The following is a 16525-nucleotide window of genomic DNA, read 5'->3' on the forward strand; positions in this document are numbered from 1 at the left end:
GACCTGAGATTTCCATCAAATATTACTCAGCAGGAAATAACCATTAAACAAAACGGCCTTATCACACTCTGGCAGGTAGTCTCTTTAATTAACCGCGCTGCACCTCCACTCGTCAGCCACTCAAATTCGGTGGGCTTTAAGACCCAGCCGAGGTACAATAGTGAACATCTGTCGCCTCAGTGTCCACAGTATGAATTGCGCCTGGGCTCCGGTCTGAAGACACATAGGCAGCGGCAGGCGGGCTGGCACAGTGCGGACAGACCGGAGTGGATCCGGGATGCGAACAGATGACGCTGGACAATGAGAGAAAGTGGAGTCAGACGCACTGAGCTGCAGCGATAAGACAGCGCGCCGCAAAATGAAGACACCTATGGTAAAGGTCTCTGCCGTCTAGGCAACTCTTTGTGCTTGCTTTTAAATCCAGCATTGTTCTGTGAAGTGCGCTCCAATCACCATAACGCTGATGTTTCTACTCTGTCGGATCAAAAGATTAGGACGCGAACAATGGACATCCAGCTGTGCGCTCCGCTTGGCACTAAGCTCCGGCTTTTTCTCATAATAAACACTTCAGCATGGAACCACAGCGCGCCGCGTGTTTGCTTGCTCCTGCGTTTAATGCAAATGCATACGTTTAAAAAGTGCATGAAATTGTGTTGATTTAAAATTACTTGTATCAATGCACGTTGCCCAAATTTAAACACCTGTGAGATAACAAATAGATCCACGCATGCAACAGCCCTTGTTGGGCAGTGTGCCACGAAACAAATCAAAAGTGTCATGAGCTGCTTATTTTCTGCCCGTGTAATTCACTGTGGGAGCTCAGACTGATGCACCGTTTGACTTACAAGGTCAGGATATCGATATGAACTTTTACTTAATAGCTTTCAACGTTCACTGAGGCGAGACACTTTACTATAAATTACCCTGCAGATGCGCACCGGGGCATTAAATGCATGCAAACTAAGTAAAGATTATCATTAACAGCCTGACATCTTGGCAATGTCATGATCAGGTCTGTACCCTTAAATTAAATCGATAAGCCGGTGGGGGTTTTTTAAGTTTTGGTCGCACCTGACATGACAGAAAGTTGTTGTTTTTTTTGTATTGACAAACCAGCAGAGGATGAGGAGGGGGATTCCTGCGCCTCTCAACTGTCGTTAAGACTAAATGTGCAGCCTAAACTCAGTCCAGTGCCACGGGGCTAATTTGTCAGCATCTGCTTGTGTCTTTGTGTCAGCGCCATGGGGTCGCCGTGCTTCTCGTGCTTCTCCTGTGCGCCAGCTTGTTCCTTGTGTACAACGGCAGCTTCAACGGCGCTTCCAGGGACGCTAACGATACGCACATCCGACAGCATGAACAGCTGCGGCGGCCCACTGAAGCCTCCGTCAGGGTGGCCAAGCCTCACCCCCCGGTCCTCCAGGGATACAGTGGCATCATCGACCATAAGGTAAACAGATGTGTCTGTGTGCGTTTCCCGTAATGAAAGGGGTGGATGAATGGCTTCAAATGTGTGGCTAATGCACTGCAAAGTAGGCACCAAAGCCTTTGAAAGTGGTGCCAGTCTTACTTTTTCCCATTAGAAACCCATTTCTGCACTGCATCTTCACTTTCTCTTCCTGAAACACACAAACACACCTTTCCTCCTGTCTAATGACCATCAGTCATCTATCTCTACAGCTCTTTAGAGAGAAAGAGCCTCCCCCTGCCATTTATCACAATTTTCTCCACCACAGTGTTGCACCACACTCAATACCCACCTGTCGTTACTAATAACAGCTTAGGCTACAAATGAAATCCTTGGCTGCATTCTTATGCTCTAATTGATAAGCCCAGGAGACCTGCAGCTAGGTGAAACCTGACATCACCATAGGGGTGTATTGACTTCCATCTATTTACCAAGCCAGGAGAAAACAATCAATATGAGTACTAGGGAGCGAAGGCACTGCAACTAACGCAGACCTAATCACCTTGTAAAGGCTTTTTTTAGGCAAGATACCTACAAGACAGCGTGGTTCTCTGCAGGCAATCTGGTTGATGGGCTGTTGGGCGGTTTGTGTAGCGGTCTGCACCACTGAGCCAAATGGGGAATGCAACAGTTCTCCAACTATTGGATTCAACATGTTTGAAATTGAGAGAAATGGAAGGTTTTGTCCAGACTCATAGATTATGTGACAAAAGACAGCTGGGCAGAGACAAGTAAAAGGCTTCCCAACCCTCCTACATAGGAGGAAGACACCCAGACTGAAAGAGACACAAAATGAATCTTTATCTTTTTCTAGCCATTTTATGTCTCTCAACAGTGGTTTTGTGTCTCTGTAGTCATTACATGTCTTTGTGGGCGGTTTACGTCTCTTTGTGGGCATTTTGTGTCTCTTTGTAGGCGTTTTCTGTCTTTCTGTAGTCATTTTACGTGTCTTTGTGGGCGGTTTATGTCTCTCTGTGGCTGTTTTTGTGTTTCTCTGTAGTCATTTTACATCGCTTTGTATGCATTTTGTGTTTCTCTGTAGTCATCTTTCGTGTCTTTGTGGGCATTTTGTGTCTCTTTGTAGGCGATTTACATCTCTGTAGTCATTTTACGTGGCTTTGTGGGCATTTTGTGTTTCTCTGTAGTCATCTTTCGTGTCTTTGTGGGCATTTTGTGTCTCTTTGTAGGCGTTTTACGTCTCTGTAGTCATTTTACGTGGCTTTGTGGGCATTTTGTGTCTCTTTGTAGGTGTTTTATGTCTCTTTGTGGCTGTTTTTGTGTTTCTCTGTAGTCATCTTACGTGGCTTTGTGGGCATTTTGTGTCTCTTTGTAGGCGTTTTACGTCTCTGTATTCATTTTACGTGGCTTTGTGGGCATTTTGTGTCTCTTTGTAGGCGATTTACATCTCTGTAGTCATTTTACGTGTCTTTGTGGGCATTTTGTGTCTCTGTAGTCATTTTACGTGGCTTTGTGGGCATTTTGTGTCTCTTTGTAGGTGTTTTATGTCTCTTTGTGGCTGTTTTTGTGTTTCTCTGTAGTCATCTTACGTGTCTTTGTGGGCATTTTGTGTCTCTTTGTAGGTGTTTTACGTCTCTGTAGTCATTTTACGTGGCTTTGTGAGCATTTTGTGTCTCTTTGTAGGCGTTTTACGTCTCTGTAGTCATTTTACGTGGCTTTGTGGGCATTTTGTGTCTCTTTGTAGGTGTTTTATGTCTCTTTGTGGCTGTTTTTGTGTTTCTCTGTAGTCATTTTACATCGCTTTGTGGGCATTTTGTGTTTCTCTGTAGTCATTTTATGTGTCTTTGTGGGCATTTTGTGTCTCTGTAGTCATTTAATGTGTCTTTGTGGGCATTTTGTGTCTCTGTAGCCATCTTACGTGGTTTTGTGGGCATTTTGTGTCTCTCTGTAGTCATCTTACGTGTCTTTGTGGGCATTTTGTGTCTCTTTGCAGTCATTTTACGTGTCTTTGTGGGTATTTTGTGTCTCTTTGTATGCATTTTGTGTCTCTCTGTAGTCATCTTACATGTCTTTGTGGGCATTTTGTGTCTCTTTGCAGTCATTTTACGTGTCTTTGTGGGTATTTTGTGTCTCTTTGTATGCATTTTGTGTCTCTCTGTAGTCATCTTACATGTCTTTGTGGGCATTTTGTGTCTCTTTGCAGTCATTTTACGTGTCTTTGTGGGTATTTTGTGTCTCTTTGTATGCATTTTGTGTCTCTCTGTAGTCATCTTACATGTCTTTGTGGGCATTTTGTGTCTCTTTGCAGTCATTTTACGTGTCTTTGTGGGTATTTTGTGTCTCTTTGTATGCATTTTGTGTCTCTCTGTAGTCATCTTACATGTCTTTGTGGGCATTTTGTGTCTCTTTGCAGTCATTTTACGTGTCTTTGTGGGTATTTTGTGTCTCTTTGTATGCATTTTGTGTCTCTCTGTAGTCATCTTACATGTCTTTGTGGGCATTTTGTGTCTCTTTGCAGTCATTTTACGTGTCTTTGTGGGTATTTTGTGTCTCTTTGTATGCATTTTGTGTCTCTCTGTAGTCATCTTACATGTCTTTGTGGGCATTTTGTGTCTCTTTGCAGTCATTTTACGTGTCTTTGTGGGTATTTTGTGTCTCTTTGTATGCATTTTGTGTCTCTCTGTAGTCATCTTACATGTCTTTGTGGGCATTTTGTGTCTCTTTCTAGGCATTTTACGTCTCTGTAGGCGTTTCATGTCTCTTTGTAGGCGTTTTGTGTCTCTTTGTAGTCATTTGACAGTCAATTCGACTGACTGGCCCTGTGTCTGTCCATCCATTGCAGGACTGATTACACCTTGAATGTCAGTACTCATCAGTACTGCCATCTCTCTCTTTCAAGGAAAGTATCTCAAAATATGCTTTAAGTCATCAGATTATGTCACAGGGTGATTTGCATATGAGTAATTTGACAGCCTCCTCACTGTTCTTAGAAGAGGCTGTTGTTGTATGCATGAGACAAATAAGCAGCATACACATGTATCAGCTGGATGGATTTGGAAGTCAACACATTGTTTCTGAATGTCTGAAAAACCAGCCTGGTAGGTAAAATAACTTTTTCTAAATGAAACACCAGGGGCTCTGAAGAGTCACTTAATCTTGTGGCAGGTTGGCAACAGAAGTTGAAACTATTATTCATTAAGAGAAATCTTATTGGTGCAGAAACCAGCAAGTGGGGGAACCTCTAAAGTCGGCTGCTGATGACTGTGAAGTTCAGCTGGCAGAGTTTTCTCAGAAAATGCTGCTTGTCTTTCCCTTTTCCCTTTTGAGCCTCTGAGCTCTATAGGAAATGGATGTTGCCGAGCCTTTGTGCAGTACATTTACAGTTCACTTTGCATACAGTACTTGTATCTGGTGCATGTTGTCATGGTGACCTAGTCTATGTGAATAGAATGAATCTAACATTTTTCACGGGAATATATATGTATGTGTGTGTGTTTAATCAGTTATGACATTTGACTCATTTTAAAGCTGCTCTTAGCGGATTTGGTGATGTCACTAAATCAGAGTGCAGTAGGGCAGCAACACAAGCGGTCAGACAATTAAACACTTTTATATTTTACAGAGTAAATAGAGCGTTGACAGGATATGAGGGGAGAAAGGTTCCCAGCCAGATGCAAACTGGGGACGCTGTGGTTTATGGTCATCTCTCAATCAATACGGTGGAGGGTATTTAGTCTTCTCAGTTCTTCAAAGAGATGTTCGAGGTTAAAGACTTAGTTTTATGGTTAAGGTTAGAATTAGGTTTAGGGCAGGGTCTAAGGAGCAGTGCTTGAAGTGGGAACACCCTGGTACGCAGTGCCAGCACCTCGACATTTTACTCTTTAATGTACCAGGACTTCTCCCAAGCTGTCGGTACTCTCCTCTGCCCTCTCCATGTCAGGCACTCTGGGCACTACGTGACGCTCACCTGTTCCCGTTCTCTCCTGCCTGCTAAACTCTGTCTGCGGAGAGAGACGAGGTAGAAGAGAAGCTGAATGTAACTCATCAATGTCACTTGTCGTGAACCGACCAATCACAGCCTGGATGGGGCGGGACACTTAAACTTACACTGGGAACACTGGGGACAGGTCAGAATCTGAATGTCTCCATCACTTTTTGAAAGCTGCAACAAGAAATGTTAAATAACAAATGAAACAATGCACAACAGGGAAACATGCAATGGTTCCTTATGGTGGTTCCATGGGGTCCTCAGCAAAAAGGGGAATAGGTTTTTTTTTCACTATAATTCCACCCATAAGTAACATAATTACTATTTCAGTCTTTCACCCCTCAAAGACCTGTAGGCCTTGCTTCATTGTACACATCACAGTCATATGACCAAGACAAGTGATGAGAGAAGATGTGAGAAGAACCCTATAGAAACTCAGCAACTCATCCATGTTCAGATTGGTTTGCACTATATAGGTATTTGACATAATTAATAATAATTATTTAATTAGCTGACACTTTTATCCAAAACTACTTTCAATTGCTATATATGTCAGAAGTCACATGCCTCTGGAGCAACTGGACACTGGTTAAGTGTCTAGCTTATGGACACATTGGTGGATGTATCATAGCGTAAATATCTCACACTAAAGGCATGTGCCTTAGCCACTGCTCCGTCGTCACCCCTCTATTGACAACTCAAACCAATTGGTTCTCATGAACATCTGCCCCATCCTCCAGATATTGACATTCAATAGTCTACCTATCTGAGCCATCACCATCACAGTCACTTTCAAATCCTACTTTTTCAAATATAGAAATGACCATGATGCTGCACAAAGTACTTGGGGGGTCTCATATGTCTAGGAGGTCCAACACACCTGATAGTTTCAAAATGTGTGAAAATAAACAGATGATAACTAGGATCACAGCCAAAACCTGTGTTTTCAATTGAAGCACTGTGTTATACTACTGGTCACAATTGTGACCGTTAACAAATTTACACCTCTTACGTGCAAAATATAAATGCAGGAGTATAATTCTCAAAACATACCAGTAGTAGACACTTAAAAGAATATATGTACAAAATATGACAATTCTATCTGTTAATTAAGGTGTTTTTAATCTGAGGAAGACATATTCTTCCAGGTGCAAGCAGGAAGTAAACTAATCTGGTCATGTGACCTTTCACACTAGACACATGATATTGATCAGTTTTAATCAAGACAATCTATTTTTTCATTTAAAAGTTGAATTTCTTGCCCAAAGCAAAACAGCTTTTAGAGCTTCAGAAATAACATAAAAAGACACAGTCACAAATTTGACCAGTGGGATTAAACGGGTTAATGCGGAAAGTCGTTAATGTTAATATTTACTAGTTTCATCTTGTGGTTGAGGATAGTGGGGGGGAGTGGGGGGGTACTGGCACCTATCTCTTTCCATTTCAAGCACTGGTCAGAAGTAAGTGCAAATGATGGTTTTACTGGTTCATGTAGACTGTCTTGCATGCAGTTCACTGTGCTGGCGATCCGTACCGACAACCATATGTGAACACGCCTCCTCATGCAGACACCCAATGCAGAATAAACAGAAAATCCATGAGGATCGACTGTCCGTGTCTGCATCCATTTTAGAGTAAATCCAGCCCTTTAAGGCATTATGTCACCACACTCTGTGTGGAATATTATAACAAGCACTTCACACATCTTTGCTTTCACTTAAACAAAGATAGTTAATTAGTTGAAGACAGAGAATTTGGTTTTGATCATGGTTTAAGATGGGGTTTTTGCACAGCCTGTATGGTACTAGTGTTGCATTAATGGACTCCACTGTAGAGTGGTGTGTTCTGTGATTGCTGTCCCCAGATCTCAGTCATTTAATTGGTGTTTGGTTGATAAGATTTTTATCATAACCAATAGGCTTAAAAAACCTTAAAAAAAAGAGTTTTAATTGAAGTGTGCAAACTTTTAATATTTGTAGAGAGTTGCGGTCAATATGCCAGAGGCTGTTTAGCGTTTGGTCTTCTAATCAGAATTATTTCATAGCTAAGTCACACAGAGCTCTCAGAAGTCGAGCGGCGCACAAATAAATATGAAATGAGTCAGTCATATTTTAAGACAGCTAACACAGCAGCATCTTTTCCCCCTCTGCCTGAAATGCCAACATTCAGTGACCGTGCATGTTTTGATTTGATGAGGATTTGTCTGTAATGCGTCAATAAACCCAGCTATGGATGAGAATTGATTTCCCCGCACTGACGGGAGCAGCCGAGCATCATAAGTAAACCACCAATTTATTTTTTTTCTTGGCAATAAACGTATTGACGTTTTTGTGACAAGGGACATCAATTAGGGCCACGGCTCCACTGAGCATCATTTATGCCTCTTCAAACCTGTTATTATGTCACCCTTCACATTCTGCCACTGCAAGCTGTAATCAATACTTCATGATTTGAATGCACTTTGCTACTACAGCATGTGGTAGTGCATAATGCAGTACAACCTTCAGATACTTTGCATTCAGCCTTTTGAGCCATTGTTTTCTCTCTGCGGGTTGATAACATGGATGAGATTTCTTTGTATATATAGAGGAGTGTGAAAGTTGTTGGCCTTGCCTTGCATTTGCTCTTCAGTGCTGAATGATTGGTGTTTGGAAAAAAATACTCTGACATGAACATTTGTCTTCTTCATCTTTGCTTGCTGACCTCTCTGCCATATTGATCGTTCCAAGATATCGGCTGGCTGGCACGCAGGGAGCAATACCAGTCAGCCTTTGACCACTTCACTTTATCTTCCAACAGAGTATTAAACTCATCGCAACCCAGAATACATATTGAAGCCTGTAAGTTTTCTGCAGACTTGGCCAAGACGCTAAAACATTTGCCAAAACAATGAAATAGTTTTTCCTCCTCGTGATGAACCAAAATAAGATATTTTTTGTTACAATGTTACAATCGAGCGTATTGATGCCTCTAAACGATATGCAATAAAAGTAACATTGCCATATTTTGACAGATGTTGCGATTGCGAAATAATTTTTGCATTAATTTTCACTGAAAAAAAAATAAAAATGATGATGTGACTTTTGCTGGGGTCTGTACCAAACAAGCATGTTCCCTTTAGGTCTAGAGAATATGATTTGTAGCCCAGGGGCATCTCTGTTGCACCACAATGCTTTATTTATAATGGCATGTTGTGACACATTTTACCTTTACCAAAAAATTGCAGCTCATGAGATTTGGATATTATTGCGATATCAGTAATAGCTTGATGTTCATCACTAACTTAAAGTCCAGTTTAAATCCAGGTATTTTCAATGCAACATGTTTGACTTAGCTCAGAATCAAGGGTAATTTATTTCTAGCAATGCGACAGCATAGGATGGCCTGGACATGTGCTATGAAAACTGAAATACGGAAGCAAAGAAAGAAACTTGGAAAGGAGATGAAAAGGGAGAGAAACTCTTGTAGAATAAGGGCAAAGAGGATGAGAGAAGAGGACAAAACTAGAAAAGGGTAAGGACAGAGAGAATGATAAAAGAGAATATAGGACCCGGGTAAAAGTTCAGCCTGAGAGAATGAGACAAGAGAGTGAAGAAGGAGGCAGAAACTGACACGAGAGCGAAAGACAGCGAGTGAAATCCCAAGTGGTTTCCTTTCTTCTAGCAGTATCCTTTTTATTTTCTCTGAGAAGAGGAGGACAGGAAACCACTCTTGCCTGTCTCTCTGGAGATGGGAGGATGGGAAGGCGAAACCATCTCCCTCCAATTGCCTCTCCAACACCAATATCATACAGATTTCTATCTGATATCTTGCAAGACAGGTGGAGGCAAAGTAATGGAGGAGATTATGGTGCAGATGGAAGCGAAGAGTCGAGGGGCATCCTGATGTCAGGTTGGAAAAGTAATGAACTGGGTTGACTTTTCCTGTCTAAAAAGATTTATTTTTCATATGATTAAAAGTCAATCCTTTGGCTTCTTGGCAAACAAGACAAAGAGTCTACAACCATGCTAGTGGCTCTGTGAGACTGTAAGAAAGAGTACTCCACATTGCCCATAACATTGTCGATGAACAAATTTATCAAGCAGATTTTTCTGTAAGACAAAGAAATTTACAAAGCCGATTCTTCTGCACACACTCTGGACAGAGTTGGTTTTTGGACATATCTGGACTGGAAATACTCACTGAGTAGGTACACTTTGCTTGAAGGCATGAGCCAAGGAGAAACACGCCATCTGTGCCAAGGAGACATGACAAGGCATCACTTTCCCAAACCACAGCTTTAGTGACAGCTGGAGAAGAGAGATGCTTAATATTTCATCTCAGACAACCACATTTTCTATGGTTTCCTCTCAGCAACAAAGCCATTTTTCACCGTTCATTAGAATTTTGCTATGCAATCAGCCAGCTGGATAGTGAAACAGAAAACTCCCTAATTAGGCAGTTATGGCCAAGGACTATGTAGTCATTTTATGCGAACTAACAGCGTTTGTGAAGTCTGCAGGTCTGTGTGTGTATGTGCATAAACTTGTGTGTGTGTGTGTGTGTGTGTGTGTGTGTGTGTGTGTGAGGTCTGTCTTTGTGCTTTGTACCATTTTGAGTTTTAAATTACAACGCAAAAAGCACAAAACAGATAACGACTTTTTTTATGCAGAGGCCGTATTAGAAGCTAAAAATGCTCCATTTTGACTGAAGAGAAGAGAATAGGGGCTTCGTTATGCCACAGTGGTCCCAACTGAGGCATAGTCTTGGATTTCAACTATATCCCGTGCATTTTGCTCCCGCCAAACATAACACAGCTTCAGGCTCTTTCCAATGCAGGCCTTGAAAGCAATTATGGATGAAGAGTGGGATGGGGGGCGTTCTCGATAAGCATTGCCTCGATGTTGTAATCTCACACTCGGTGCCTTTTGGCATTCCATGGTTAGGGAATCACTGGTGAAGTCATATATTTTTTAACATAAAGGAAGTGGAGGGAAATTTCTTGAGGAGTGTGTCATGAGCTGAATAGTGATTTCATGCTTCTTCATGTTTTAACCTTTGGTGCTTGGTAAGGTGTAGCCTGCGGGGCACTCTTCCTATTTGGCCTCGTAGACACCTGTGAAGGATCTGAAAAGGTGAAATTATGATAACGTGATGATACCTTTTGGCACAACATCGGGAGATAGATAATGGGCTGCCGCCGTCTTCCGCATCGTTGAGGGCGAATGGAAAGAGACTGTTGGCAGGAAGCATCGCAATAAAACCCAATTGCTTTTCTTTTCTTTCCTCTGGCTCTGCAGGCACACAAGGCCAGCTACATTACTCAGCTCTTTAGGCGTGATTAATGAGCGTGTCCTACACAGTGGGAGAGAGGAGTGATGAAACTGTTACATGTATTTTGGCATAATCTCTTCCTATATGCTGTAAGCATCCCCCCCCCCCCCCCCCCCCCCCCCCAAATTAGAAGCATATTGGACACCAAGGTTATTAATTACAGTGACGTGGGCTTCGCCAAAACAATGAGCTTCTTGGCCAAAAATAGAGCAAAAGAGCAGGGTTGTGTTGTTTTGTAAAACAAGAAATGACAAAGCAAAAGTTGTATAGGAAACTTCAACTGTAAGCACCAGAGAGCCAAACAAAAAGAATCAGCCTCATGTAGCCTTGTAGTGTTTTGCTGATGTGACATAAAATCGTTGCCTGTATCACGATGTCTGCCTTCATGGCGTCATGGTTGTTCAGCAAAGGTTCTTTCGTCTCCCGCTCTGACTGACAAGCTTACTTATTACACCTCCAGTGGTGTTGAGGAGTAAGCATTTTCCTGGGTGCATACAAAGCTGCTTCCGCCTCCTTTTCCTTCCTCTCTGCTGGAGGTGCTCCTCATTAATTCAGTTTATATCAACAACCAGGTCTCTCATGGGACCCCAAATCTCTGTAGTGTAAAACAGATACCGTAGATCAGGGGTATTCAATTAGAATTCAAAATGGTCCAGTTAGAGAAAATTTCCCGAAGCAAAGGTCCGGAACATCAAAACGACTAACTTTCATTCAGTACCATAACGTATAGTTGTATCAACATATGTTTTAGTCAACAACTGACTGTCAAATCAAATAATATTTCAAGATTATTTAGTCAGTTTTCACATCAACTATTCTAATAATAAATTCTAAATTTAAGTAAACTAAAATAAAGTGCCTAATTTTTAGAAAAAAATAAATAAAAAGTGTAGCTTGAAGTGATGAAGTGTAGTCTTAACCAGTTTTATAATAAACAGTCAACACATCATAACAAATGAACCGCTGTAATGCCTCCTCTTCTCTTTCATTCCCTCTTATAGAGCTACCACTTTCCTACTTTCTTTTATTCAGTGAGAAACGTGAGCTCTAGTTTCTCCTGCCAGCTAGCATTGGAGATCGATGAGATATTCTGGTTTTGAACTTCTGTGGGAGGAATGTAGTCTACATGTAAATATCTGTACAGTCTTGAGTAAAAGCCTTGTGAAATCTCTTTTCCCTTTTGTCTCCTCAATTTGTGTGTGTTTCCAAAACATCTGGGTGTGTCTGACCACAAGGCCATCTCAATGGAGCTGTCACTCCTTTCCCCACACACCAAAGACAAGCGTCAAATCTGCTATAGGGACCTGAAAAAGATCAACCCAGACACCTTGACCATATACCTCCAACATCTCTCCTCTGCTGATTTCTCCTCAGTCACTGAGACTTCTACAACCAATCTCTGAGCAGTCTCCTAGATCTCCACGCCCCTGTCAAAACTAGAACTGTCAGCTTCTTACGCTCAGCCCCCTGGTACACCTACGAACTTCGGCAAATGAAAACAGCTGGGCGGCGCCTCAAGGCCTCAGGACTCACTGTTCATAGGCAGGCCTATCGAGAACATCAGAAGTCCTATGCAAGTACCATGAGAGATGCACGTTCACAGTTCTATTCCAACATTATCAACAACAGCCCTGGCAACTCCAAGCAACTTTTCTCTACCATACATGACATCCTCAAACCGCAAACTCACTCTCATTCAGAAGCCACAGAAGAGAGGTGCAACAATTTCATCACTTTTTTCAGAAAAAAAGTAGACACCATCCGCTCCCTGCTATCCAGTTTCTCCACACTGCCTGTCCTGACTGCCGACCCACAGCCTGGGATTTCCCAACCTCTCTGCTGTCATCTCACAGCAAGAGGTTGAGGACATCATCAAAAAGATGAAACCATCCACCTGTGCCCTGGATGACTTCCCCACAGCCCTGGTAAAATCCAACCTCCATGCCATAAGTCCCCTCATCACAAAGGTCATTAACCACTCCCTCCAGGCTGGCCATGTTCCATCAACACTGAAAGCCGTTGTCATCAGGCCATTTCTCAAAAAACCCACCCTAGACCCAGAAGTCTTTATCAACTACAGGCCCATCTCCAACCTTCCATTCCATGCTGGAAAGGTGCTGGAAAAAGTAGTTGCCGCACAGCTTCAGGTCCATCTAAAACAAAACAACCTGTTCGAAAATTTTCAGTCTGGTTTCCGCCCTGGCCACATCACAGAAACAGCCCTGGTCAGGATCACAAATGACCTGCGGATGACTGCAGACGCTGGCTCCCCATCTCTCCTCATCCTCCTGGACTTGACTGCAGCATTCGACACTGTGGACCACAACATCCTCCTCCATCGTCTAAATTCCACTATCGGTGTTTCTGACTCTGACCATGAGTGGTTCTCATCCTACCACACCGGGAGAACTGAGCATGTCGCCTTGGGAGAGGCTAAATCCCTGACACACAACATCACATGGGGGTGTTCCCTCAAGGCTCAGTGCTCGGCCCTACCCTGTTTATTCTCTACATGCTCCCCCTTGAACATGTCATCAGCCGGCATGGAATTTCATTCCACTGCTATGCTGATGACACTCAACTCTACCTCAGGACAAACCCAACCCCTTCTGCTGCCCTGCCATCATCCACTCTGACCACCTGCCTGGAGGAGATAAAGGCGTGGATGAAGCAAAACTTTCTGCAGCTAAACAGCTCCAAGACTGTGGAATGCTCTCCCTTACCACCTGAGGACACCACGGACTGTGGATGCTATTAAACGTGGCCTTAAAACCCACCTTTTTAGGAGAGCTTTTGATTGAACTCTTGCCCTTTTCCTTATTGTTTTTGTTTATTTTATTTTATTATTTGTTATTTTTATTTTCATGCTCTCCATGTGTTTTTATTTTTTAGAACTTACCTGTTTTATCATGTAGCACTTTGGGATTTGCGTAAATATATAGTGCATTACAAATTAAATGTATTATTATTTACGTCTCTGGTGAATCTCCCAGACTTAACTCGCAAGCACCGGAATGCACAGATTTGATTGGCTGAGCAGCGTCACATGAGACGATTGGAGCACATGCGATTGTGAGTTTCCTGAGCCACTAAACTGAGCCAAGTAGTGACCTCTGCCGTAGATAGTCCATACTCTCACAACTGAATGTCAGATGACGCGTTGTCCCCTCAGCTGAAAAAGTCAAACTGTACTGTTACACATTACAGGGAAAATGTGATGAAATTAAGTACAAACAAATGAAGAGGCTTCCACTGAGAAAATGGGGGCAAACTGAATGGTGGAACGAGTAAGAATATCAAGGTCATATGCCTTCATGTTCACAAGAACCCAATTGAACACTGTCCGGGACCAAACAGTCAGGCAATGAGAAGAACACGAGTTTTTTTGTTTTAAAAACAAGGTTTTTTATTTACTCCCAAAAAATAGAAACCAAAAACTTAACATCTAGGCCTATAAAAGAGGTCAACCAAATATAACTATACTCAAACAGCATACAACAAAACAGGATATGAACTGAACAAACTGACCTAACTGAATGAGACACAAGGGAGCATATATAGTGGCTTGGCCAAACCAATTTACACATAAGGGGAAAACAAAATGGACGACAACTACAACAACAACTACAAAGTAAACTAAACCCAACATCCCCCTCCAACATGGCAGCCCATGGTACGGCTTGATTGGCAGGCCACAGGATATAACAGTCCTCCATGCTTGGCCCTGCCTTTCTTTCACCAGGACAGACTTCTCTCCAACATGGTAACACTAATAAATCTTAATTAATATAACAGAAAATATTTACTTAACCTTACAATGTGAAAATGTGTGCACTCCATTTAAACAGCGTATGGCTAAAGCAAATAAATGTATATTATAACTCAAATAAACTGTGTGCTGTATTTTGAAATCATGAATTGTTTGGGGTGTGGCTAACTGCAAAAATAACTTTTGTACTTAAAACATGGCTTGTGTGTGGTAGGCTTGTGTGCGGTATTACCGTTGCTGGCTGTTACCCTGTGTGGCTTAGGCTATCACAAACACCTACTGGAGATTTTAGCGTGACATGTTAGACAGTCAAACACCAAATGAAGGAATATGTTGAAGACTTGTTGAATCTTTTCACTTAGCTATCCAATCTGGCTTGGTGTATTAGATATCATAAAAGCTACGTGTAAATGCATCGAAGAAGCTTTCAAGAAGGATTGAAATGTGTTTCCTCAAACCAGCTCAGGTGCTGATAAACATTGTAGCCAGATGTTAAGAAGTTGTTAATGCATCTGTCTCTTCAAGATGCATACATTTTCTTTACTACACCCTTAGTGTAATTGTCAGTAAGAAGCTGTTTCTACATTCAACAGTAGTCTGTCGGCTACACTGAAACCAGCCATCTTTCTCCCTTTCTTTTTAAATGAGAGAAAAAAGGGGCTCCAGCTATTTCAAAACAGACAGAAGGTGCACCATGCTGTTGCCATGTTTATTTGATCCCTGATCAGTTTGACCTCTAGATGATCTGAATGAATGAGGGAGTGGCATGGGTGTGAGCCTGTAAAACCGAGCAAAACCTCTGTCTAGCTCGCAGTCCATTGTACAATACATCCATGTGTTTGTGTTAAATTTTGGATAGTTATTAGCTAGCTACACTGTTACCGTTGTACTTAAACTGCTTCTTAATTGTACCTAAACGGTAAGGCTGCAACTAACGATTATTTTCATTGTTGATTAATGTCAATTATTGTCTCGATCAGTTGTTTGATCTATAAAATGTCAGAGAATGTTGTTTTAGTGTTTCCAACAGCCCAAGATGACATCCTAAAATATCTTATTTTGTCCACAACCCAAAGATATTCAGTTTACTGTCATAGAAAACCAGAAAATATTCACTTTAAAAACCTGGAATCAGAGAATTTTCTTCAAAAATTACTCAAACTGATTAATCGATTATAAAATTGTTGGCGATTAATTTAATTGTTGACAGCTAATTGATTAATTGATTCATCGTTGCAGCTCTACTAAACTGATTCTTCTGGTGGTATTGTCAGTTACCTAACAGCTTCAGGTGAATTATCGCCTTTTTCTGGACTGGAGTTGAGCTGACCCTAATTTGCATGGAGAAAACCAATCAGATTTGTGATGTAGTTTACAGAGACATATATATGTAGCTACACATATGGGGCCTAATGCCGCTCATGTCATATGGACTGGATGTCAGAGATAGATTCACATGATAACACTTGTGAGCGTATCAAGATGGTTTTATAATTACAGTGTTGGTTGGTGTGCACAGCAGAGGAGAGACAGGTGAACTACTCAGTAGTACATAACGCTGAAATTCAACCATGGTGTTCTGTCAGGAGATGCAGTGACTTAAATCAACAGTGAGTAAGTAAACATAATTAATATGTCACTTGTCAAGCTATGAGTAGAGGAAAAGTGAGCTAGCTGCTGGGCTAATCTATGCAGTCTATAATGGCGTAGGCTTAAGCTAATAATGGTGACTAGCACATTATAACTCCGTAACTCACCATGCCACAGCCTGGCTTAGAGTGACTTTGGGCTTTTAGAGAGGGTCAGGAGCCACTGCTGTAAAGGAAAGGGGTGCGATGGATTTCTAACACAAGACAAAACAGGGTATTATTGCGAAATGGAATGAAAAACAGACAAACAAACAATTTTCTACTATTGAGCGGGACAATAATCAGTTTATCTCAATTATCTTGTTTTCATAATAAAATTGTCATTGAAAATAAAATTTGATTAGTTGCACAGCTCTTTACCCAAGTGTTTGTTGGTACAAGAG

At 41.7% G+C, this 16525-nt stretch overlaps 1 protein-coding gene across 4 annotated transcripts in view; it reads left to right on the top strand.

The window, feature by feature from the left end:
- Positions 1-217: 217 nt before the first annotated feature.
- Positions 218-16525, top strand: part of st6galnac5a (ST6 (alpha-N-acetyl-neuraminyl-2,3-beta-galactosyl-1,3)-N-acetylgalactosaminide alpha-2,6-sialyltransferase 5a) — a 59842-nt gene continuing 43534 nt past the window's right edge. For 2 of the 4 annotated variants that reach the window (XM_046052950.1, XM_046052952.1), the window contains exons 1-2: positions 218-373; positions 1238-1447. In XM_046052950.1, coding sequence (XP_045908906.1) covers positions 359-373; positions 1238-1447 — 225 coding nt within the window. In that variant the 5' untranslated portion in view covers positions 218-358. Of the gene's footprint in view, positions 374-743; positions 849-1237; positions 1448-16525 lie in introns of those variants that run through there. The other 2 variants (XM_046052949.1, XM_046052951.1) reach the window with 1 other exon arrangement.

This window comes from Micropterus dolomieu, linkage group LG06, assembly GCF_021292245.1.
Source record: "Micropterus dolomieu isolate WLL.071019.BEF.003 ecotype Adirondacks linkage group LG06, ASM2129224v1, whole genome shotgun sequence".
Taxonomy (NCBI): domain Eukaryota; kingdom Metazoa; phylum Chordata; class Actinopteri; order Centrarchiformes; family Centrarchidae; genus Micropterus; species Micropterus dolomieu.